This window comes from Giraffa tippelskirchi, chromosome 8 (assembly GCF_054371585.1).
Source record: "Giraffa tippelskirchi isolate mGirTip1 chromosome 8, T2T-mGirTip1v1.2.pri, whole genome shotgun sequence".
Taxonomy (NCBI): domain Eukaryota; kingdom Metazoa; phylum Chordata; class Mammalia; order Artiodactyla; family Giraffidae; genus Giraffa; species Giraffa tippelskirchi.
In genome coordinates this window covers 7,606,450-7,631,819 of record NC_137282.1, presented here as the reverse complement: position 1 = coordinate 7,631,819, position 25,370 = coordinate 7,606,450, and the positions used below count along the sequence as shown (strand labels likewise).

General features: G+C 44.7%; 2 protein-coding genes across 15 annotated transcripts in view; one reads left to right on the top strand and one right to left on the bottom strand.

Annotated features, from left to right (window-relative positions):
- The window catches only part of RNF170 (ring finger protein 170), a 34,648-nt gene extending 15,288 nt beyond the window's left edge, over positions 1-19,360 (bottom strand). For 2 of the 3 annotated variants that reach the window (XM_081519202.1, XM_081519204.1), the window contains exons 1-4: positions 19,233-19,360; positions 13,079-13,222; positions 2,293-2,368; positions 673-781 (exon numbers count right to left, since the gene is read on the bottom strand). In XM_081519202.1, the coding sequence (XP_081375328.1) occupies positions 673-781; positions 2,293-2,368; positions 13,079-13,215 (322 nt within the window). In that variant the 5' untranslated portion in view covers positions 13,216-13,222; positions 19,233-19,360. The remainder of the gene's footprint in view (positions 1-672; positions 782-2,292; positions 2,369-13,078; positions 13,223-19,232) is intronic. The other variant, XM_081519203.1, reaches the window with a different exon arrangement.
- An 89-nt stretch (positions 19,361-19,449) lies between these two features.
- HOOK3 (hook microtubule tethering protein 3) overlaps positions 19,450-25,370 on the top strand; it is a 93,848-nt gene continuing 87,927 nt past the window's right edge. For all 12 annotated transcript variants that reach the window (XR_014061883.1, XR_014061882.1, XR_014061884.1 and 9 more), the window contains exon 1: positions 19,450-19,672. Coding sequence is in view for 9 of the 12 variants with exons in the window: in XM_081519091.1 (XP_081375217.1) it covers positions 19,616-19,672 (57 nt within the window). In the remaining 3 variants the exon portion in view is untranslated. The remainder of the gene's footprint in view (positions 19,673-25,370) is intronic.

Below are 25,370 nucleotides of genomic sequence, written 5' to 3'. Positions count from 1 at the left end.
AGGTATGTTGTGTCCAGCACATGGCAGGCATGGAATAACTGAACTTCCTCCCTCTCACGTGACCACAGGCAGCAAACAGCTACAGGATACCCCGCTGCTCTCGATGAACTCTTTCTGGAAGGTCGGGAAGAACACCCAAGGGTAGACAGCACCCGTCCCAATACTAAGGGTGACATCAATGCCCCGTCTCGTCCCTCCACATGCTCCAGGGTTCCCGAGCTTCTGGGGGTCACGCAGGAAGAGAGGGAAGAACCTCCGTGTTGACTCAGAGTCAAAAAGGGGTACCAGAGCTGAGGGAAGGTCTCGGGCAAGGTCCCTGAGAGAAGACCCTTCCTGACCCTTTGGAAAGAAAAAGTAACAAACGAAGACACGGAAAAGCGATGAGAAAGGAGGGCTTCAGTGACTCCCTCGTGGTGCTGATACACTTGCTATTCAAAGAAACACAGTGCTGTTTACTGGGGAGGCGAATAACTAGGTTTTTTTTTTTTTAAGCCCACAGACACTCAATAAAAGTGGATGACAAGAAGAGCAGGATCGCAGAAGCAATCCATCCTACTCACAAAATACAGACGGTGTTGGAGAGAAAATCAGGACTCCTGCTCACGCGCACGCACACACAGGTCTCGGTCTAAACAGTCCCTTTTACCCAGAGGTAAAGCACCGTTTGCTTACCGCAAAAGAGATGTCCACAGTTGGTCTCCACAGGGAGGGAAGCTTGGTGTAAACAGATCGGACAGTACATGTCAGTGTAGAACTGCTGTCGGGCGGCAGCAGGTGCATCCTGGTGAGAAAACGCGTGCACGGTGAGACACGACACACACGGGCTTGGCAAAATCACCTGCTTGCTCAAGCACACTTGAGGATGCAGTCAGGACTGCGTAACCCTCGAGTTTTAGACAGGCACTCCATTAAGGTCTCACAGGTTTGATCAACTCACGAGGCTCTGCCCTCACCCTGCACGGGCTCTACCCTTCTTCCTGAACACAGTGCAAAAGATGAAAACCTGGACTAACTCTGGACTTACTCTATTAGAGTTACGTTATTCTGAATCACTCTGAAGGCTGAGCTAAAGCCTTCATTCACTGAAGAATACGGTAGGCCAAACAACTCTCAGTGTTAGCTCTCTCCTCTTTCTAACATCTGTTTCACTCATACATTCCTGACAGTGTTACGTGCTTGGAGATTAAATGACATAGTTATATGTGAAATCACTTTGTAAATTATAAAATGCCATCCCAGCGTGAATTATTGATAACAAGAGCTCTGGAACACAATACTATGAATATGTTTACGCTATTTCTGTGTCAATGGATTTAAGCTCTATAAAGCAAGAATTCTTGTCCATTTAGTTAATGAATGAATTTCCAATGCCTAGAACAATATCTGGCATATGGTAGATGGTTAATAAATAAGAGGTAAATGGATATATCATAAAAACTCTCTTTGGAATTAAAGTTGGATTGGTGGGTAGGCAATCAATTTTTAATTCTTTGTTGTTGTTGTTGATGTTAGCTATCTCAGATGAAGGTGTGCTGTGCTTCAGTCACTTCCGTCCTGTCTGACTCTTTGTGACCCTATGGATGGTAGCCCACCAGGCTTCTCTGTCCATGGGATTCTCCAGGCAAGAATAATGGAATGGGTTGCCATGCCCTCCTCCAGGGGATCTTCCTGACCCAGGGATCAAACCTGCGTCTCTTAACATCTCCTGCATTGGCAGGTGGGTTCTTTACCACTAATACCACCTGGGAGGCCCCATGAAGGTATATAATACCCTACTTAACCCGGCCTTCATGAAATGTATTTCTGGTTCTTGGTGAGTCCATGCAGCTAAAAATAAAGACAAGGCAGAGGGGAGCTCTCCTCTCTGCCTGGCTAGTTTTGTTAATTTTGACCAGAGAAGAAGGAAAAAAAAAAAAAAGGAAAAAACCCACCCATTATAGTCACTTATTTGAATGTCTTAGGGGAATATATTTTAGAAAGAGTAATTTTTCCACCACATTTCATTAAAGTCAATGAGACGGTGATTTTTTTCGTTATCAGTTAAATAGGAAATTGCTGTCTTTTAAAGGAAGTTAAAATCAGCACATGAAAACATCTTAAATTAGATTAAGGCTAATCATTTGCCTAATCTGAAAATGTACAATTAATAGGATAATGAAAGGCAACTCCAAGCAGGAGAGAAGCCTATGCTTCTATGGAGGGAATTTACTGATATTTCGTCACGATTTCTTATGCAAAGGGAGTAAGACTATGCCCTCCTCACACACACACACAGACCTGTCACGACAGTACCTGTTCTGTTTGAAGCTGTTCCCGAAGTACCCTCACTAGCTCTTGGTTTTCTGGGTGAATATTTTGATGTGCATTTCTGTTGAAGAAAAACATAGTAAAGTTTTAACATAAAATACTGTCTGATGAATCAGTTTTCCTTCTGGGTCTAACTTTTGACCTAGACTTCTGGTAACGTGAGAAGTAGAGATGACGGCCGACACCTGTACTCCAGCTGCAGGACTGAATGTTCCAGGCCATTCTGAGAGCACTGATCAGGTTTAATTAGCAAATGATGAAACCCACAGACCTAGTGCCTTGGGGACCGAACGTAATTGCAGACTTACACATCATATAGAGAACAATTAACACATTTACTTCTTCTGTAAAATGTCTCGTATTATTATGCAAGAGACATCTTTTCCATATCTAATCAGGTCTTTCTCCCAACTTTTCACCTATAACGACATAGGGACAGAAAAAAACCCAAACCAAAATGTATGACATAGAAAAGCCCAAACCTATCATACCACTAATATCTTAACATTAGCAAGATGTGGATGGACCTAGAGTCTGTCATACAGAGTGAAGGCAGAAAGAGAAAAACAAATACTGCATATTAACATCTATATGTGGCATCTAGAAAAATGGCACAAATGAACCTATTTCCCAGGTAGGGATAGAGGCGCAGACATAGAGGACGGACTTGTGGACACAGTGGGGGAAGGCGAGGGTGGGACGAACTGAGAGAGTGGCACTGACATACACAGACACCACCGTGTGTAAACAGGCAGCTAGAGGGGACCTGCTGAACAGCACAGGGCGCTCAGCTCCGCCTTAGTGACGACCTACAGGGGTGGGATGGGGGACGTGGGAAGGAGGCCCAGGGGAGGGGATATGTGTGTGTATACGGCTGATTCATAACACTGTACAGCGGAAACTAACATATTGTAAGCAATTATACTCCAATTTAAAAAAAGAAAGATTAAAAAAAAAGAATCAAAGGTAAGATGTTAGTGGCTGATACAAAAGGACAAGACACGAGAGGACTGAAAATCAGAAGTGCTAGTTAAGGTTGTAGTGTGGGAAGTGCAGATTTACATCTGAATCGGTTCAATTTCATTTGGCTGTAGCAGTTTTTTCTAAACCTAAATCTCTTTAACGGCAATATTTCAAGTCCATGCAGCATTGGTGTTAAGCTATAGAAGGACCTTTACTCTCTGGCTGAATCAATATTCCCCAGCAAGCAGAATTCCAAATCAGCATTTCAATGGGATAAGAAAAATTACAGATATCCATCCTATGGTTATTTAATTTTTAGTAAAACATTCAAATTTTAGAAAAGAAAGCTGAAAAAATATTACCATTATTTCAGAGATGACAAAAAAGCAATTTAAAGTCAACTATCTAATCAGAAGCTTGACATCAATGTAATGAAACTGCTTGAACTCTGTCTAAACGTCTTAAATTTTGGTGGGTTATTTATTTTTAAATGTTATGTTCTTATGATTGAATAAATGAATCAGTGAAAGAAAGCTACTCTGTGGGAAAAACAATCTATCCAAGAACAGGCTAGGAATCATCTCATTTACACACCAGTATGGGCTTCCCTGGTGGCCCAGATGATAAAGAATCTGCCTGCAATGCAAGAAACTCTGGTTGGATCCCTAGGTTGGGAAGACCCCCTGAAGGGAATGGCTACCCACTTCAGAATTCTTGTCTAGAGAATCCCATGGACAGAGGAGCCTGGTAGCTACAGTCCATGGGGCTGCAAAGAGTCAGACATGACTGAGCAACGAACATTTTCACTTTTTCAAACACACAGCTAGCTGGAAATTCTTGACTCTTTGACACTGCAGAACCATTCATTCCCTTTCACTGAAAAAAAGTCATCAGTTTCAGAGTGTATATATATTTATATATACAAACCATGTCACTGGAAAGTATTTCTTTTAGTTTCTTTCCATAAAAGAGAAGATAGAAAATTCTTAAATCTGATAGAATATTAGAAAGTCAGGGTGCAGCCAAAGAACAAGAAAAAACAGCCCAAGATTCTGATCATGGTGTGAGTTCAGGTAACTAAATGTAGCTGGCAACTTTGGGTACAGAACCAAAAATCCAGAAAATGGGATAATCAAGATAGACTGAGAGCTAGATTAGAAAGTCTGGAACATACTGTTATTGAGAAAACTGCAGGTTTGTCATTTGTCACTTGTGCTACAGCCCATGACACCAAACCTAGACTTCATACCTGGCCCACCTTCCCCAGGTGATGTGAATCAGCTGATCTGGGGTTTCTGGGTCAGCACCAAGGAGGTGGTCTGCAATGGTAAGACCCCTGCCATTTCTTTCCCTCAGAAGTAGTAGTCCTGGCCTGAAATAATCCCTACTTTTGGGAATAACTTCCTTGCCCCACCCTCCTTCTGCCTATGAAAACCTTCCATTTCATATAGCTCCTCTGGGCACCTCTCTACTTGCTGGACAGGAAGCTGCCTGATTCATGAATAGCTTAGTAAAGCCAATTAGATCTTCAAATGAACTGGCTGAATTTTTGTTCTTTAATACTATGATCACCTTAGCGATGAGAAAATGACTACATTTGACACGAAGAAGGTCTAAAGTGAGATGCCAAAGTGAGTGGCTCTACTATTAAACAGAAGAACACCTGTTGTTGTATCTATCAACGATTTATCGTCCTTCTAGATTCTTTGAAAGGAGAAACCAAAACTGTCAAACTAGTTAGACGTAGCCCTGGAAAAGAGCCAGGAACCTCTCAGGTGAGGAAAGCAATGATACCCAAAGCCTGGGTCAAGAAATGAAATTGGAATAAAAGTTCACTGATATGCAAGCATGGGTCAACCTGCATACCAGACCCTTGTCACTGGCTTCTGGTCTGTCAACACATGGCAGCTATCATTAACGGCTTAAGAAGGAAGAACAAATAGAAAATATTTTACAAGAAATTAATTAAACTACAAAGCACTGATGAAAAATATTAAACAAGACATCCCATGTTCATAGACTGGAAGACAACACTGTTAAGATGTCAATACTATCCAAAGTGATCTAGCCACAGATTCAGTGCAACCTCTATCAAAATCCCAACAGCATTTTTGGCAGAAATAGAAAAACGCATCCTAAAATTTACATGGTATCTCCAGGGACTCCAAAGAGCCAAAATAATCTTGAAAGAGAGGAAAGAAGTTGTGAAACACTTCCTGATTTCAAAACTTGCTACAAAGTTATTGTAAAAACAGTGTGGTACTGGTAACAAGGACAAATGTATAAACCAAGAGAGTAGACCATAGAGACCAGAGATAAACTCTTATATATATATATATATGGTTAACTGATTTTTGACAAGGATGCCAAGGCCCTTTAGTGGAGTAAGCAAAGTCTTTTCAACAAAAGATGTAGGAAAAACTGGATATCCACAAGCAAAAGAATGAATTTGGACCCTTACCTCATATCATATACAAAAATTAACTCAAAACGGATCTAGCACCTAAACTTATGAGCTAAAACTATAAAAATCTTAGAAAAAACATAGACGGAAATCTTTGTGACCTTCAATTTAACAATGATTTCTTAACCATGACACCAAAACACGGGCAACAAAAGAAAAAAAAAAGATAAATTGGACTTCATCAAAATTTTTAAAATTTTGCTCATCAAAGAACACTATCAAAAGAATAAAAGCAGGGCTTCCCTGGTGGCTGGGTGGTAAAGAATCCTCCTGCCAATGTAGGAGACATGGGTTCAATCCCTGATCTGGGAAGATCCCACATGCCTCAGAGCAACTAAGTCCATGCACCACAACTCTAGAGCCGGGGAGCAGCAACCACTGAAGCCCTCACACCCCAGAGCCCATGCTCCACGAGAAGCCCGGGCACCCCAACTAGAGAGGAGCCCCCGCCCTCCGCAACTAGAGAGGAGCCCCCGCCCTCCGCAGCTAGAGAGGAGCCCCCGCCCTCCGCAGCTAGAGAGGAGCCCCCGCCCTCCGCAGCTAGAGAGGAGCCCCCGCCCTCCGCAGCTAGAGAGGAGCCCCCGCCCTCCGCAGCTAGAGAGGAGCCCCCGCCCTCCGCAGCTAGAGAGGAGCCCCCGCCCTCCGCAGCTAGAGAGGAGCCCCCGCCCTCCGCAGCTAGAGAGGAGCCCCCGCTCTCCGCAGCTAGAGAGGAGCCCCCGTGTCCAGCAACAAAGACCAGGCGCAGCAAGACAAATAAATTAAGACAAAGAAGTTAAAAAAGAGGCCAAAAGGACAACCCACAGAATGAAAGAAAATATTAATAAATCATATATTTGATAAGTGATTGAGAGAGAATACCGCAAGAACTCATAACTCAAACACCGAAAAGCAAACAACCTAATTCAAACACGTACGAAGGACGGGAATGAACATTTCTCTAAAGAAGATACACAAATCGCCAATAAGCACATGAAATGATGTCCAACATCATTAGTCATTAGTGAAATCCAAACCCAAACCACAGTGAAATTACCAACTCACATCCACGAGGATGACCATCAAACAAACAGAAAGTAGCAACTGTTGGCCAGGATGCAGGGGTACTGGAGTGGTCGTGCACTGCTGGTGGGAATGTAAGACGGGGCAGTTGCTGTGAAAGACAGATTAAATGTTCCTCAAAAAGTTAAACACGGCGTTACTGTATGATCCAGCAATTCCAGTTGAAAGCAGGGACTCAAAACACTTACTTGTAGCCGCAGGTTCACAGAGTGCCATTCACAATAGCCAGACGGTGGGAACAACCCAAATGGTCCTCAACAGATGAATAAATATAGTCTACACAGGCAGTGGAAGACTATTCGGCCATAAAAAAGGAATAAAATTCTGGTGGATAATACAACATAGATGAACCTTGAATGCATTACACTGAGAGAAATAAGCCAGGCACAAAAGGACAAAATACTGTCCAACTCCTGTTTATGAGGTGTGAAGACTAGCCTAATTTCTTGAGACAGAAGGTGGAATAAAGGTTACCAGGGACCGGGGGAGGAGGAGCAGGGAGCTATTACTTAACTGGTCGAGTTTCTGTTTCGAATGGAAAGAAAGTTCTAGAAATAGACAGTGGTGATGGTTACACAACACTGTGAATGTTCTTAATGCCAACGAGTACTTAAATGACAACTTTTGTGTTACGGGTATTTCACCACAATGTGAAGAAAGAATGAATCGTAACAACTAAAAACATCAAAGAAATTACATAAAACAGACGAAAGGTTCCTTTGTTTGACTCTTACACTGCGCATGCTACCTCACCTCCAACTTATTGATGACTCCAGTCGAAGGGGCAGGATTACGGCTGCAAACTGCATTTGAATCTGAAGAGCCAGGCAGCACCTTAAACTGACCTCCCGACCCAAGTCCAATCACGTGACAGACTCAATAGCGCATCTGTGCGCTGGGGAGCACCTTATGTTATTGGAAAAGTTGTATCTTAACTTAAGCTAAAACCTCATTCATCTCCACCTGCTGGCCCTACATAAGATACTAGGAAATACACACACTGGTCTCTGCCCCCGGTCCCTGGCACAGACCTCCAGAAACCCTTGTAAATTCCTGGGGGACAGGAGTGTCTTTTGTTCTAAGGAGGCGACTCCGGGAGGGCACCCAGATGAGGGCTGGTCACCGGAAAAGGACATGATTAGAAGGCTGCGATTTCCAGCGTCCCCCACCCCCCGACTCCTGGCCCCATTCTCCAGAAAGAGGAGAGGGCCCAGAAACAGAGTTAATAACTGATCAGGCGTCTCCACCTGAAGACGCCTCCACAAAATCCCTGGAGAGCTTCACGCAGGTGAACACGTCCACGCCAGGAGGGCGATGACCCCACACCCCGACCCCATGGGGACAGAGGCTCCTGCACTCAGGACGCCCCCCCAGGCCTCGCCCGGTCCCCCTTGTCACCTGTCTGTGTATTTGCATTCTTCATCACACCCCTTAAGCCCACTGCTTCCCTGAGTTCTGTGAGCTGCTCTGGCAAATCAATCGAACCTGAGGCGGGGGTCACGAGCGCCTCTGATTTCTGGTAGAAAACCTGGGGGCAGGAATCAGATAGAGGCTGTGGGTAACCTGAGGACCTATTATGGGCTGCTGGCATCTGAAGTGTGGTGGCACTGAGCCCTTCACCTGTGAGACGATCTGACAGCGTCTCCAGGCAGACAGAGTCAGAACTGAGTTAAACTGTGGGATGCCCAGATGGCATCAAGAAGAACTGCGTGGCAGGGGAAAAACCACACACAATTGGTGACCAGAAGGAAAGCGTTCGTGTGAGAATGAAGGAGACACACGGCACAGAAACAGGACGGATGGGTCCCTTCACTGCAGAAAGAGGAAATGTCCGTAGGTCTTTCCTGGACACCCTGGTTCAGCCCGTGAAGCTACACAGAATAAACCTTTCTCTTCTTCAACAAAACACACCCTCGTCATATTGAAAGCTTGCGCATCCTACAGTCTTTCCCCTAAGTGAGGTATCTCCAGTTCTTCCAGGCATTTTTATATGGTTTGTTTCCAAAGCTTTGCCCATTTTCATAACCTCCCCTGAATCTTTTCCAGTTTAAAATGCTTGACCCAAGCCGAATATAATCTATATGTGAACTTTAACTGATTATTCTGATTAACACACTCTAATACTGATAAGTTTTTGGCATCTACAATACACAATTGCAGTATTAATAGAAACTTTTCATTTTGGGTTTCACATCACTGCAGGCTGTGAGTAAAAAACTTTTATTTACAAGTAATAATTATCCATAATAGAGAAATTATAAAAATAAAGGAAAACTATTTTTAAATAAAATTAATTTATAAAAATCTCCTAAAAACAAAGTGGGCTACTTGACCTATGGTTTTGTGAGGTGTCTTTTACTTAATTCTCACTCAACAATTTATTATGGATACTTTCAAATGACAATAAATCCGTATCTATATCCCATTCTTAATAGGTAAGGAACAAATTTTTTTTTTTGGTATTTACCTAGTCATGACTCATTTTAAAAGCAATCACCACAGTCAATTTTAGAACATTTTCATCACTTCAAAAAGAAACGTTCAGCTATCACTCCCTATACCCACACCTTCCACTCTAGTCCCTTACAACCACGAATCTACTTTCTGTCTCTACAGATTTTCCTACTGTGGACATACAAACAGACTCAAATACATGGCCTTTTGTGTCTGGTTTATGTCATTTAACACAATGCTTTCAAGTTTCCTCCATAAGGTAGCATGCGTACATCAGAAGATATTAAGAAGAGGTGGCAAGAATACACAGAAGAATTCTACAAAAAAGTTCTTCACGACCCAGACAACCACGATGGTGTGATCACTCACCTAGAGCCAGACTTCCTGGAATGTGAAGTCAAGTGGGCCTTAGAAAGCATCACTATGAACAAAGCTAGTGGAGGTGATGGAATTCCAGTTGAGCTATTTCAAATCCTAAGAGATGACGCTGTGAAAGTGCTGCACTCAATATGCCAGCAAATATGGAAAACTCAGCAGTGGCCACAGGACTGGAAAAGGTTAGTTTTCATTCCAATCCCAAAGAAAGGCAATGCCAAAGAATGCTCAAACTACCGCACAACTGCACTCATCTCACACGCTAGTGAAGTAATGCTCAAAATTCTCCAACCTAGGCTTCAGCAATACGTGAACTGTGAACTTCCAGATGTTCAAGTTGGATTTAGAAAAGGCAGAGGAACTGGAGATCAAATTGCCAACATCCAATGGATCATCGAAAAAGCAAGAGAGTACCAGAAAAACATCTATTTCTACTTTATTGACTATGCCAAAGCCTTTGACTACGTGGATCACAATAAACTGGAAAATTCTGAAAGAGATGGGCATACCAGACCACCTCACCTGCCTCTTCAGAAACCTGTATGCAGGTCAGGAAGCAACAGTTAGAACCAGATATGGAACAACAGACTGGTTCCAAATAGGAAAAGGAGTATGTCAAGGCTGTATATTGTCACCCTGCTTATTTAACTTATATGCAGAGTACATCATGAGAAACGCTGGGCTGGAGGAAGCACAAGCTGGAATCAAGATTGCTGGGAGAAATATCAATAACCTCAGATATGCAGATGACACCACCCTTATGGCAGAAAGCAAAGAAGAACTAAAGAGCCTCTTGATGAAAGTGAAAGAGGAGAGTGAAAACGTTGGCTTAAAGCTCAACATTCAGAAAACTAAGATCATGGCACCTGGTCCCATCACTTAATGGGAAATAGATGGGGAAACAGTGTCAGACTTTATTTTTCTGGGCTCCAAAATCACTGAAGATGGTGCTTATAGCCATGAAATTAAAAGACGCTTACTCCTTGGAAGGAAGGTTATGACCAACCTAGATAGCATATTAAAAAGCAGAGACATTACTTTACCAAAAAAGCTCCGTCTAGTCAAGACTATGGTTTTTCCAGTAGTCATGTATGGATGTGAGAGTTGGACGGTGAAGAAAGCTGAGTGCCGAAGAATTGATGCTTTTGAACTGTGGTGTTAGAGAAGACTCTTGAGAGTCCCTTGGACTGCAAGGAGATCCAACCAGTCCATCCTAAAGGAGATCAGTCCTGGGTGTTCATTGGAAGGACTGATGTTGAAGCTGAAACTCCAATACTTTGGCCACCTGATGTGAAGAGCTGACTCATTTGAAAAGACCTTGATGCTGCGAAAGATTGAGGGCAGAAGGAGAAAGGGATGACAGAGGATGAGACGGCTGGATGGCATCACCAACTCGATGGACATCGGTTTGGGTGGACTCAGGGGGTTGGCGATGGACAGGGAGGCCTGGCGTGCTGTGGTCAATGGGGTCGCAAAGAGTTGGACACGACTGAGCGACTGAACTGAACTGATACATCGGTGTGTCATTTCTTTTTATAGCTAGTAATATTCCTTTGCATGGACCTACCACATTTTGTTTATCTATTTTCCTGTTGATGGATCCAGTCACCTGTTTCCCCCTTTTGGATATTAGGAACAATCCTGCTGTAAACATTGCTGTACACATTTTTACATAGAGATATGCTTTCATTCCTCACTGTACATACACCTGGGAGTGAAACTGCCAGGACATATGGTGACACTATGCTTAGTCATTTGAGGAACCGATGGCTTTCCAAAGTGCCTGCGCTACCAGTGTATGAGGGTTCCAATTTCCCCACGTCCCCAACAATCGTTGTTATTTGACTTTTTGAACCCAGCCATCCCAGTGGGTGTGAAGCTGTATCTCACTATGGTTTGGTTTGCATTTCCCTGAATGACTAACCACGTCAGGCACGCATTCACATACTTGTTGGCCGTTTGTACATCTTTGGAGGAACGCCTATTCTGATCCTTTGCCCATTTATTAACTGGCTTGTCTTTTTGTTATTGAGTTTTGAGTTCTCTACATATTCAGACATAAGGGCCTATGTCTGAAATATTTCAGATCAGACATACAATCTGAAATATTTTCTCCCATTCAGTGAACTAACTTATCATTGTCTTGATGATGGTCTTTGAAGCAAAAACAGCTGTTACTTTTGATGAATTCCAATTTATCTATTTTCTTTTGTTGATCATGCTTTTGGCATCATATCTAAGAATCTCCATGATTTACTCCTAGGGTTTTATAGTTTTAGCACTTACATTTCAATCTTTGATCCATTTTGAGTTAATTTTTTTATATGATGTGGTATGGGTCCAACTTTATTCTTATGCAGGTGGGTATCCAGTTGTCCCAACATCATTTGTTGAACTCTTTCCCTACTGAAAGGTGTTGGTGCCACTGTCACAAACCAGACTACCACAGAGGTATTGGATGACCCATTTTTGAATCTTGATTCTGTTGTATCAGTTCATCAGCTATCCTTCTCAATGAACAATCTAATAAACATACTTCCATTTTCTTCTTCCACCCACTTACTAATAGAGAGGAGTAGAACAAGCTCAAAGGTCAGAGCCCTACAAAAATTGTGTCCTTTTTGGTTTACATTAAAACATTAGTCAGTACTCCTGGGAATGACCTGTCAACCAGTTATAAACTCAGTTATAAACCTCAGTTATAAACCTGCTATCATCTGGTCATCATTCCCCCACTATGTCCACAAGTGCACCACCAAGTACCGGGTTACGTATTCTACTGAAATCAACACGATGTCACCCTAATTCAGAAACCAATCATGCAGAGGTAAACGAAAATGCTCACACCCTGTTCAATAATCCTTTCTTAATTTTTATAAGAAACTAAAAGATCTGTAGTTTTTGGAATTAATCCTTTTTCTATTTTATAATTTTTTGCTCATTTCTGTTTTCAGTGATACACACGAAATTAACCTCTATTCGTCAGTATTCACATTTCTGGTTTATTACCTTGTCTCTTGCACTGGCATATAGACACCTGAGATCTTGTAAGTATTATTCCTGACTCTATAACAGTAACTTTGATTCTAATCTTAAGTCCCTCTACACTGTCCAAGGTATTTTTTGGCCCCAGGTTTTTTCATTTAAACGTGAAAATATATTTGCACCTATTAGATCAGCTGCAAGTTGATGAATTCAATTATGAAAATTACATGTTAAAACTGTGATAGTCCAATGGAAAATATTAACATTTCATTCAAAATATGGATGATAAGTTTAAATTTTTTCTGACTAGACAGCTGATGACAGGAAAATAAAATACCTTAGTAAAGATTCAGTCACTGAAGTCTAGTACTTCCTTTTCACATTAAGTATTAAACATTATTAGACACAGTCAGAGAGTCAGTTGCCCTTGGAAATATGCATTATTTCAATTCTTTTGTCCTTTAGTCTCACCTGAAAAGTGCATATACCAGGGTAGCAATCAAAGCGAAACTGACCACAACCGCCACAAGTACTTGGTCACTTACTCCTTCTATGACTGAATCATCATCCAGTTTCAGACTTTGAACTTCACCTTGATATTTGGCCATTCCAGGTCTGAAAGGAAAAGAAGCAAGATATCTTACAAACAGTACCGTGAAAATGAAATATATCCATTAAAAACAGCATGAATGTAGCTGACCTCTGATACAGTTCCTTTTTTCGGGCCCACTTGCAGTAGGTTGCATTAAATGATAACTCCAGCAATGAGTTTTTTTTTTTTTTTTTTTTAATTATTAAAGAATAGGACTTCCCTGCTGGTCTACTGGTTAAAAATCCACCTGCCAATGCAGGGGACAGGGGTCTGATCTTTGATCTGGGAAGATCCCACACGCCGCAGGGCAACTAAGTCCGAGGCCACAACTACTCAGCCCGCGAGCCTAGGGCCCGAGCTCTGCAACTAGAGAAAGCCCGCACGCGGCAACGAAGGCCCGGCACAGACAAAAATAAAGTAAAAAATCAAGTGTTAAGGAATAAAAGACATTCCTCATGCCCAAGGGCTCTTTCCTTACTTCTGAAAACCACATGCATTCTCCATGTAGATCACACCCCATCCTGTCCCTCACGGCACTGAACGTGCATCATGGAATGTACCCCGCATGGACAGGGAAGGAAAGACACTGTTTCTGCAAACATTCCTGCCTTAGCTGGCATGGTGTCCTGTACACAGCAGGACCTAATAAACAGGAGCGACTTATCTAACTTTACGGTGTTAGTAATTTGAAAAGTGAAAAGACCATAGAACATATGGCCTTTTACAGCTATACTGAGACTACCTGAATTAATAAAAATTCTGGTGTTTGGAAAACTACTAGCCTCACCTGGGACTAAGCTCAGCTTATGGTTCAGAATTCTGTGAACTGCTTAGAAGTCAGAATGACTCTCAGGTGGAATTTCCTTATGAAGAGACAAGGGAACATATGAAAGAATCCTTCCCAGTTGAGAAAGTTATCACTCAACTGGAGGAAAATAATACCCGATTTCTATAAGTATGAGGGAAGTTAGCCAGACCACATCAGAGTCCAAATATCACAGGTAATTCCTATTTCTTTCAGATGACAAACACTAAAGTTACTTAAAATCTTATAAGACACCTAAAGGAAAATAAAAGCGATAAATATTCAATGACATATATACAACTATTTATAAATAAAATTCTGTATTTGTATAATGTACTGCCCTGAAAATAGCTTTATTCAGTATCATCATTAATCAGGTGCGTTTCTGTTAAAAGGAAACTTTGAGTGTGAAAGTCTTAACACTTTAGAAAAGGACCTGAAAAGCTGGTAAGAAAATGAATGACCTCTCACGGAAGAAACTTAAGCAAACAGATCAAAGACGGCTTTCATCGGCTTTACACATAGTAATGACCTGATGCATCAGGAACTTTCTAATGACAGGTTTTGAGTATCCCTAATGAAAGCACACCCCAGGAACTCAGAGAAGGAGCTTTCACCTCAGGGTTTCATTCAAAAGAACACTCAGACGAACAGCCAACTGAGACTGAAGAAAACAGCCTCCAATAGTCTCCGGGTGGGTCATGAGGACAATTTAGATTATTACCGTCAGGCTTCCTCTGTTTAAATTAAGAGATGCTGAGCCGTGTCAGAAGTCCTAAGGGCAGTGAGGATGACTCACCATCTGCTCAGAGATAAGCAAATGTTATACCACGTCAAGATTCCCAGCCTCTAATTACTGAATCAGGTTGCGAGGATTCCCTCATACACTGTACATTTAGGGAGTTTATTACTTTGTACTTTAAAAAAAAAAAGGGTTGCATTTGTTTCTGTGTTCTTCCAGGTGTAATCAGTGATAATGTGACTAAATTCTACTGTATAAACTATATATATATATATATATACACTTGTGTGTGTGTATATATATACTTATACACACACACTATATATTCCTCTTATCGGAGTATAATGCTTTATAATGTTCTGTCAGTTTCTGCTGTACAACAAAGTGACTCAGCTATAAGTATACCTATATCCCCTCCCTCTTTCCCTCTTGAGCCTCCCTCCCGCCACCCCTCAGCCCCCTCTTCTAGGTCCTCACAAAGCCCCGGGATCAGCTGTGCTATACAGCAGGTTTGCCACTAGCTTGTTTTACACAAGGCAGTGTATGTATGTCAAGCTCAATCTCCCAACTCATCCCACCCTTCCCTATAACTGAATCACTCTTCTGTACACCTGACAGTATAAAAAAATGTATACATATGCACACACTCTACTGAATAAATACATGACTTCTACCAATGACACCCTTAAGATACTGCTTTCTTCACATTTCCGAGAGCTCAGAGATCCAGGATACTTTGAGCGTTGCAGGATCATGTAATGTTATTTGCATCATCTTATAGCAAAAGTGTCCAATGTTGTTATAACGAAGAGTCACTTTTTATTTCCACAAATTCTAGTGTCACTGAAGAAGGTGCCTGGGCTGAGAGAGAGTGGGAAGGGCAGAGACAGCTGGGAAGTTTCACAGAGGAACCTGTGGCCCTCTCGGTTCCACTTCCTTGCCATGTGGAAACCCCAGCCCTGGCACAGACAACTGCTAATAGCGTCTGATTGGCTTGTTGGGGGTTCCATTTCCTTGCCACGTGGAAACCCCAGCCCTCTCGTGGACAACTGCTAACGATGTCTGATTGGCTTGGTGGGGGTTTCAATAGTTAACTTCTGCCAGTAGTCTCTCTTATCATCAAAGTCAAAAAGGGACCTGTAGCAGCTAATGGCTCAGAAATGAGGTATTGATAACCACCACTTCAATTTGGAAAGAGGCCCATCTAAGATTACAGGGGATAAACAATAAAAAGAAAGGAAATCATCTACTTGAAGAGATGACTTGAAAATGAGTTCCAGTGTCAACCTGAGCTCCAGTCCTCCAGGTTCTACTGGCCCAAGACCAAACAGTGCTGCTGATTGTAACCAAGGGCACAGGTTCTCAGCTCGAGCCCAGGCACCGTGGGGAGGCACGGAGGCCCAGAGTTCAGCTCCAATTCTGCTGTCACTTAAATCTCTTAGGACCGCTCATTTTCTGCAAAAGGAAAAGGCTAGGATTTGAGGATTTCTTAACTTCCTTTTACCACCACACTTCTCTGATTCCCCGTTTTTTGGAATTTAAAAAAATAAATAAAAGGCAGGAAAGGTAAATAGCAAAGGTTAGAACGCTTACAACTGGGCAGCTGGCCTGGGAGAGCCAGATTCGTATCTTTCCCAGGATAAAATTCTACAGTCTGAATTCCTTTCCAGGATGTATTCATTTAATAATAAACACAAAGGCCAGTGCCTGCTTCCTCTCTTCAGTGCTCAAAGATTTAAGACGCCTGCCATTCTTACCAAGCACCTTAGAGACTGCTGGTTTCCAGGAGGTGGGCACCTTCTGAAGACCTCAGTGACAGGCACTGCAGGGCCTCACCCTAAATGCACTACTTGCTTGAAACCCCAAGGAAAGGGTATGAAATTTATAAAACATGGTCTCTCATCTATTTCATAGGATCCTGTCAAATGCAAACAAGTGATTAGTACTCTGTCTTTAACTCTTTGAGATTTACAGAAACAAAACACATCGATCTTGGGAATGGTGTTGATAATTGACAGAAGAGAAACTGATTTCCGCACTCCCTTCATTACTGCTTAGCTGGCCAAGTCTTATCGAGGAGCTTAGTGTATTGAAGAAGAATGAGTTTTGCCGTCAGACAACTGCGTACTCATGCAAAATCTGGGTCTCAGCTTCCTCGTAAGTAAAAGACATAAAATTAACAAACTATATTGAACAACTACGTTTTTGGCAACAACAACAAAAAAATACCCTTGTTTTGTGGAGTTGATGAGATAATAAATGTAAAACATTTGGCATGTTGGCAGGCCCTCAATAAATGGAAGCTACGATACTCTGATTACTATTATTAACCATCTTCAAGGAGTCCACAGAAGCCTGCTAAAACTTAGCCACGCCTTCCCCACAACTGCACTAAGGAGCATCCCAAGCCCTCTTTAATCAGAACTCTAAGCATGTATTTCTTGGGAGGACTGGACAAACTTGGCACATTGCCACGAAGGACACCACCGTGTTGACGTGAAGCTGATAAAACAGCTGTAGATGAGAACTAGCTTCCAAGTAACCAGAGAAAGGAGAGAACTAAGACAAGTCCCACTCGCTTCCCTTTGGTCTTTTCCAAAGCTTTCAGGAAAAAAACAGCACAGACAAACAAAGGAAGTGTAGGAAATTCCGTAACTTCAAAGGAGAACACTCAACGTCTTTTTACCCAAACTCATGTAGAAACACGGCTGTTGCAGACAACTGCTCACATTCGAGAAGTTTTTAATATGATTTCCTTCATGGAGGGGAACTGCAGCTGCCGAATGAAAGCTCAAAAACACATCACGCACAAGTGTATTGTGGGTGAGCCCTCAAACCCGAGAACTAGGAGGCGGAGGTCAAAGCCCTAAGAACGCGAGCAGGTGGAGCGAAGATGCTCACACGGGACAGGCCTTCCAGAAAGGATCCACATCCCAAGAAAGGCTGCACGGGAGGGCAGACCAACTTGCTGACTTCACTCACCGAACAAGGCAAATGGTCACTTAAAAGAGCCAGGGAGCCTACACATATAACCTAGCTTGGAATGTAGAAAAAAAGGTCCAGAGGCACCAACAGAGGAAACAAGGGCAGGTGAGGCACATTTTATCACTTCTAAAGGTTTCTCTGCCTTTAGAATAAAATGCTGTAGGGGAGAATATTTAAAAGACCACCGAGAAGACTTTCGGTAAGATTTTCTACATTCACAAAATGAAAAATCTGATAACTGGTACTCTGAAAAGCATCACTAAAAACTCAATGCTGGGACTTCCCTGGTGGTCCAGTGGTTAAGAATTTGCCTTGCAATACAGGGGACGCTGGTTCAATCTCTGGTCAGGGAACTAAGACCCTATAGGCTGCAGGGCAACTAACACAAACTACTGAGCACATGAGCCATAACTAGAGATCCTGCTTGCCTCAACAAGATTCCCTGTGTTGCAACTAAAACCGGATGCAGCCAAATATACGAGAAAAAAAACCAAAACTCAATGCAGTCTTGGCAGTTCTGAAAGCTCAATAACAAAACCTAATCTAAATGGGTAAAGGGGGCTCCACAACCTAGTCTTAATGGGAAAAGGGGGCTCCAGGAACTGCAAACCAAGGAAAGGTGTGTGCTGGGAAGCTAATTTTGCTGCACCCCAAATAAAAGTCTGGCATCATGTGGTAAAGTTATGCATACTTTATACCTCAAAAATTCTAGGATTCAAAAGCATCTATTCCCCCCAAAATTTACACGTGGCACCAGTCTACAGAGATAAGAATGTTAGAGCATTGTTCTTAGCTGCAAAGTAGAAGAGCAAAATTTGCCCATCAATGAGTAGCATGGACAGACGGTTATATTCATACAGCGGAGTACTAGACAGCACTGAAAACTACCTATGGATCTACACAAACATAATAGGAATGAAAAGCCACGAAATGACACACACAATTTCGCAGAAGCTCACAAGCAGGCAGAGTAAAAACGGCGTGGTTTAGGCACGCAGGCGTCGGTGGGAAAGCTATAAGGAAAAGCAATTAAGTAAATATCACAGAAGTCAGTGGACGGAGGAGAGAAGGTGCTCAGAAAAGGAACACGAAATGGGGGAGGCGATGCTGTTGTTTTTATTTTTTTAACCTGCCTGTTTATTTCTAACTACTCTTTAGGCCCGCACGCTGTGTGCACTTTCCTGCACACGGCGTCTCGCCTAATGATTCATCGGTAACGCTGCAGAGGGTGCATGCTCTGGAACGGGGCGGAGGGGTGAGGGTGAAGGTGAAGGCCAGTCCCCTGGCCACTGGGCAAGGAGGGCCAGGCCGCGGCGCTCCAGGGTGGGGGGACCTGCGCCACCACCCTCCTCCGCCCTCACCGTCCCCCAGCCCCCCGCCTCCCGGGGCCGCGAGGTCCGCGCGCCCCGAGCTCGCCACGTCGGCCGTCCGGCGCGGGCGCCCGGGGCCTCCCGCCGTCCCGCCCGGGCCCGGGGCCCCGCCGGCGCTCGGCCGCGCGTACCTCTGCAGCGCCGGGGACGCCTCGCAGCTCCCGGCGACCGAGGTGCGGAGTGTTTCCGGGGCCGCCCGCCGCCCCCGCGGGCACTACTGGCCGCGGCCCCCGCCTCCTCCTCCCGCGGGCCCGGGCGCGGGCGCGGCGCACGCGCGCTGCGCGCTTCCGTGCGCGGGGGTGGCCGGCGGGCGGCGGGCGGGCTGGGCCGAGCGCGGCGCGGGCCGGCGGGCGGGGCGCGGGCCGGGCGAGGCGGCGGCGGCGCGCCGGTGACGCTGCGGGAGCCGCGGCGGCCTCCAGCGCCGGGCGGAGTCGGCGGCCGCGCGGAGGACGGATCCCGGGCCGCGCCGCGGGCCTTCCAGGCGGGGCGGGGCGGCCGGAGCCGCGGCGGGAAGATGTTTAACGTGGAGACCCTGGAGCGGGCGGAGCTGTGCGAGAGCCTCCTCACTTGGGTAGGTGGGCGACGCGCTCCGGAGGGCGGCCCCCGACCTCCGCCAGGCCGCCGTCCCGGGGTCCCCCACCCCCCCACCCCGCGCCCGGCCGGCGCTGCCGTCACATCCGGGGCGCGGGGCCCCCGGTGCTGGGCGGAGGCCGGGGGCCGCCGCGGGGACGGCGGGCGGGGGGCTCCCGGGACCCCGGCCCGAAGCTCCCGCCTTTGTTGTCACGCTGGCAGGACGGCGCAGTCCCGGGCGGGGCGGGGCGGGGGGAGCCGCGCGGCGAGGCGGGCGGGGGGCTTCCACGGAGGCCCAGTCCGGGCATCCGGGAGGAAGGGAGAGGTGCCCGCGGAAGGTGCTCGGGATGGAAATAAATCCGCAAGGGGGGGAATCTGGGCGTCAGTAGTGGGAGTCGACATTTGCGGAGGTGGGGGAGCGCCACGCTGTGGCATTCTCAATTTTCGATTATTAAATGTTGAATAAAATTCTTACATGTGCCTATAAAGGTGTTCCGTTCTCACGCCAAGAACTATGCCTGTAGCTGCCTCTTCTACAGCTGGACGTTGACACGCAAGCTTGTGTGTTTCTCTTAAGTGTGGTGTCAGTACCTGGGTTGTGCATGCGTGTGTGTGTGTGTGTGTGTATCTGCAGAGCCACGGGATAAACCTGGTACTTCTTTTGGGGAGATTTCGTTTCACTCACTGCTGAAAAACGTTCAATATCACTTTTAGAATGAAGCACTGATATATTTATGGAGGTGACTACAGCATATGTATTAATGCTCAAGGTAAGAAACAGATGCCAAACGGAGTATATTTAGCGGTGCCTTGGGTGATGAGCTTGGATTGTGGACTTGAGTCTCCTACGATGGGACCTTTGAGCGGAAGGGTTACTGGGGTACTGCCCTAGGCTGGTTGTAACAAATTAGTGAAAATCGTCTGAGATTGTCATAATTTGTCTTTCGTCACAGATCAAGTTGTGTGTTCTGAAACAGTATGTACCGTAATAGAGGGGTCTGTTCAGTGACTTTTGCATGAGGCCTTTCTTGGAATTTCAGATTGTTTGCAGGAGTATATAGTTCACACACAGCTTACAGCTGGAGTGAGGTGCAACTTCACGTGGGGAAATGGGTTTCACAGCCGTATTTTAGGGCAGAGACAAAGCTGATAAGGTGCATAATGTGGCCAGAGTTTGACTGGGAGGACAGAGATAAAGGAAAGAATCACCACATTCTTTGATTTTGTGGAAGGACTGGATTTGGCAGAGGTCGTAAACAGAAGGTGGAGGATCTAAAACTGAGCATTTTTGAGTCTGTACCTCCCTCAGCAAGAAAAAAACCAAGAGGGCAAAGGTGAAGAAAGGTATTAAATGTGAAGTAGGGCTACATTGTTTAAAGTTTGAAGAGACAAGTCACAGAAAAAAGGTGTGTTTGAAGGGCATCTGCCAAAAGGCGGTGATCAGTGCAGTGATTTGGGTGAAAAGCGCTAATAAAAGTAACAGAGAGAAGTTTGAAGGGGTACTAACAGAAGCACATCATGGCAGCATCTGTTTAAAATCTGGTAAGTTGTTAAGAAAATAGAGATCATCAAGGTGATCAGCTGCAGAGAGTGGTCAAGGGATCTGGCTTTGTAGACAACAGCCTTTTTGAAATTTCACTGGAAGGCTCATCAAGGAATGTTTCTAGGGGGAAGATAAGAGATTATCAATGACAAAACTGGAGGGCAGAGTCCAAACAAAGATAATCAATTCTAAGACTTGGAAACATTTTAAAACATTGTACATTGAATCCTTTCCAAGTCAAGTTGAGTTTAAACAGTGGGTTTGTTCTAGTTGTTATCACACATGTGGAAGAGGTCGGAGGTAGCTGAAAGCGTGCATTTACTCCAGCAGCTCCCCTCCTGTCTGAAGGCCGGATTAATGCCAAAGACAATTCCAGAATGAAAAGTGAGGAAAGAACGTGTGTACTGTACTTTCCTCAGAAAAGGATCCCTCCCCCCCATTTGAAATAATTTGCTCTGTTTTGTACGAAGTTCTAGCCAACCTGGTGGTGTAGTTGCTCTGCGCACAGCAGGCGAAAAGGTAACTGCCACGCTCGGCAAGATGCTCGCAGTTGTTGTCGGTGACAGAGAAGGCCCGAGAGCTGGAGGTTCAGCCTAGGTCATTCAGTCCTTGAGCTGCATATATCGCTGGAGCCTCCACGTTCAGTCACTGAAGATTGTAATTATGGTCCCGAACATCAAATAAGAGCTTATTTTCACTCCTCAGCGTCTAGATTGGGACTAGAGGTGTATAGTACATATTAGAAGTCCTTCCACCAGAAATAGTTGAACTAACAGCATCAAGGCACTCGAAAGGGTAACTGGAGCCACCTGTACAGAATTCATTTCTGCGGGACGTCTGACTGCCCCAAATGCTGGCTAAATCGCTGTTGTATCAGAGAGGTTAGCCCAAGAACCACAGGGTCCACATTTTTGTTGAAAGAGCAATGTTGGTTAACAGACAAAGTATCATCCTACCTAGGGAAAATAGTTGAAGCTTAAATTCTGAATCAAAGTGGATGCACCAAGCAAGTTCAGCAGGACGTGCTGGAAGATTTCCACTCTCCCTGTCTCCCCACCCTCTGAGTCAAAATGCACTCCTACCCTGTTAGAAAAATCTTCCCTACCTGGTGCACCTGTCAGGCCTGCTTTCTCGAGCAGTGCAGGAAACGATTGCTCTTTCCTAGGTTTAAGAGACTGAAAAACCAGAAAGAGTCAGGAGTACCCCCAATTAATGGCAGGAAGCTAAGTGGAACAGAAGCCATCCCCACGCAGTGACATCAACACACCCTTGTAAATTTTCATATGCAGTGGCCTGTGAAACGGTGCTCCGGCGCTTACAGTTGGGAAGGGTGTGTTTCTGTGGTGATATCTCCCCCGTTCCACTCAGCCCTTCTAACTCTGTTCTACTTACCATTGGTGTCCTCTACTGGAGGAATAAAGAAGTCAGATGTACAAAAAGACATAGTTTTTAAAAGCTTTAATTTTCTTTTCAAGTAGAGGGCCAGTTTAACCTGTTCAGAGTGTAGGTTCTGAAATTTGACCATGTGGGTTCAAATCCTGACTTGGCCGCATGCTAACTGTGGGTAACTTTGGATGAGGAACTTCACCTGTGTTCAGATTGTATTCAGGGTGACAGGCATCGGTGTGGATCAACATGATTGCAGGGCCCGTCAAACCGCGGGTTGCCAGGTCCGGATTCCAGAGCCTGTAATTCGGTAGGGCTGGGCTAGGATCTGCCGCTCTGCAATTCCAGCAGGCTTCCAGGTGGTGCTGTTAGTGACCTGAGCTCCCACGTTGAGAACCACTGCTCCAGAGCAGGGTTTGTTAGCCTTAGCATTGTGGACGGTCTGGGCTGGACCACGTTCGTCGTGGGCACTGCCCTGTGCTTACTGTAGGATGTTTAATAGTAGCATCCCTGGCCTGGACCTCCTGGAGGCCAATAGCTCCCACTCAGTTGTTACAACTGTAAATTTCTCATAGGGAGCAAAATCTTCCCCAGGTGAGAATCACTGCTGTGGAGATAGTCATTCCAGGTGAGCTCAAGCTTTCCCCTTCTCATGATTTTGTGGGGGCGGTGAGGTGGAGCTCCTGTTGGTGTTAATAGAGCTTCTTGGAATTAAAAGAGAAGTTATGACCCTTGAGGCAGAGTTGCATGCCCTAATGTGGTTGCGTGCAATTACCTTTAAATTTTGCTCTACTACTATCGTGAAACACCCAGCAGATGTTAACTCAAGAGTTCACGAGAGCTGGTAGGTGACAGATTTTTTGTTTTAGTTAAAATACTCATGCCACAAAGTTCTTTTGAGGTGCATGATTCAGTGCTCTGTGGTGTGATCACAGGTTGTGCAACCATCACCGCTATCTAATTCTAAGAACATTTTTATCGCTTCGGAAGGGAACTCCACAGAAAGAGTCTGTCTGGGACCTGCATTACTTTTACCTCAAGGCAGAGATGGACACCCTCACGAGCAGCTAAAAACCTCAAGAGCCAACTCAGAAAATAATTGTTTGGAAGCCACATTTAAAAAATTAAAATGAAAATAGTTCTAAGTCCCATGAGAGAAACAGATACAGTCTTACAAGTAAATTACTTGCATTATTGAATTGCCTGCTTTATTGAGTTTTTTCCTTCTGATTGCCCAGTGGCAGTTTTCTGATCTTTCATCCTTTGCATTTGGTAGCGCTGTGGGTCAGAGGGCTCCACCTGCCAAACCGGTGCCCTAGCACAGAAGAGTATTTGATGAACTTGTTAAAAATAGACTCCCAGCCCTCTCCAACTTCCCAGTTGATTCAGTGTACACCCAGGTCTGGGAACTGCTGCTTAAGGCTTTTACAGGTACCTAATGTGCATTTGTTTTCTCATTCATTCTCGAAGCACCCCTCCAGAAGCTATTTTTCCCAATTCCTAGGTTGAGAAACTGGTATTACAAGCGGTAAAATGGCATAGCCAAGGTCACACGGCCAGCAAATTAGGCGCAAACCTGGAGATGGGGTTAGTTCTTTTTTTTGAGGAGCGGGGGAAGGCCACACAGCAGGTGGGATCCTTTTTCCCCAACCAGGGATCAGACCCGCGCCCCCTGCTTTGGAAGCGTGGAGTCTTAACCACTGGACCGCCAGGGAAGTCCCTGGAGTACTGTTTACTTTCCAGGCATGTTCGGTGAGAGGTCTTCTGGGTCAGGCTGGGGGTCTGGAGATGAGTGAGGTGTGCCCTCACCCACTGCTCTTTTTTATTCTACGCCTACAAGAAAGAGATGTATTCAGCAACTGTAGGATGACAGTGCGTACTTAGTTCTTTTTAAACTATTCAGTACATTGTTACCCCCACATTGTCATTGAGAAGGCAGCGGGCGAGGGTGTGGAGTAAAATTCCATGTCGTTTCCTACAGGTGATGTTTATTGGGCCCATCTATTCATTTACTAACAATATACTGAGCCTCTGCCACCCATAAGGTTAGTGGGGGGGGGGGCCTGATGGGCCATCATTTTCATCACCTCTCCCAAATAGACACCCGAGTGAGAACCACTCGCTACGTGATCTTACAGGTCATTTCCTTAGTTCCCGCCACGTAACCATCTCCACCCACCAGACTTTGCAGAAAGTATGAAGAAGCTACTGACTGCATTTGTTCATAGTTCTTGGTTTAAAGATTTGATAGATGGCACGGCACAGAGATGTGGACTCTGCCCCACTGTTGGACAGTAGATTGCTACAGCATTTGTCAGGGGCAGCTTGGCGACGTTTATCAGAAACTTTAAAACGTTCATACACTTTGGTCCATCAAAAATTTACTTCTAGGAATATGACCCTGTAAGTAAAACGTATTGAAGGCAGATGGTCCCCTGAACATTATTTGCAGTGTTTCCATGGTTGTCACCTGGTTTAACCTCAGCTGTGTTAGCATACAGTCAAAGCTATGGTTTTTCCAGTAGTCATGTATGGATGTGAGAGGACTATAAAGAAAGCTGAACACCGAAGAATTGATGCTTTTGAACTGTGGTGTTGGAGAAGACTCTTGAGAGTCCCTTGGACTGAAAGGAGATCCAGCCAGTCCATCCTAAAGGAGATCAGTCCTGAATATTCATTGGCAGGATTGATGCTGAAGCTGAAACTCCAATACTTTGGCCACCTGATGTGAAGAACTGACTCACTGGAAAAGACCCTGCTGCTAAGAAAG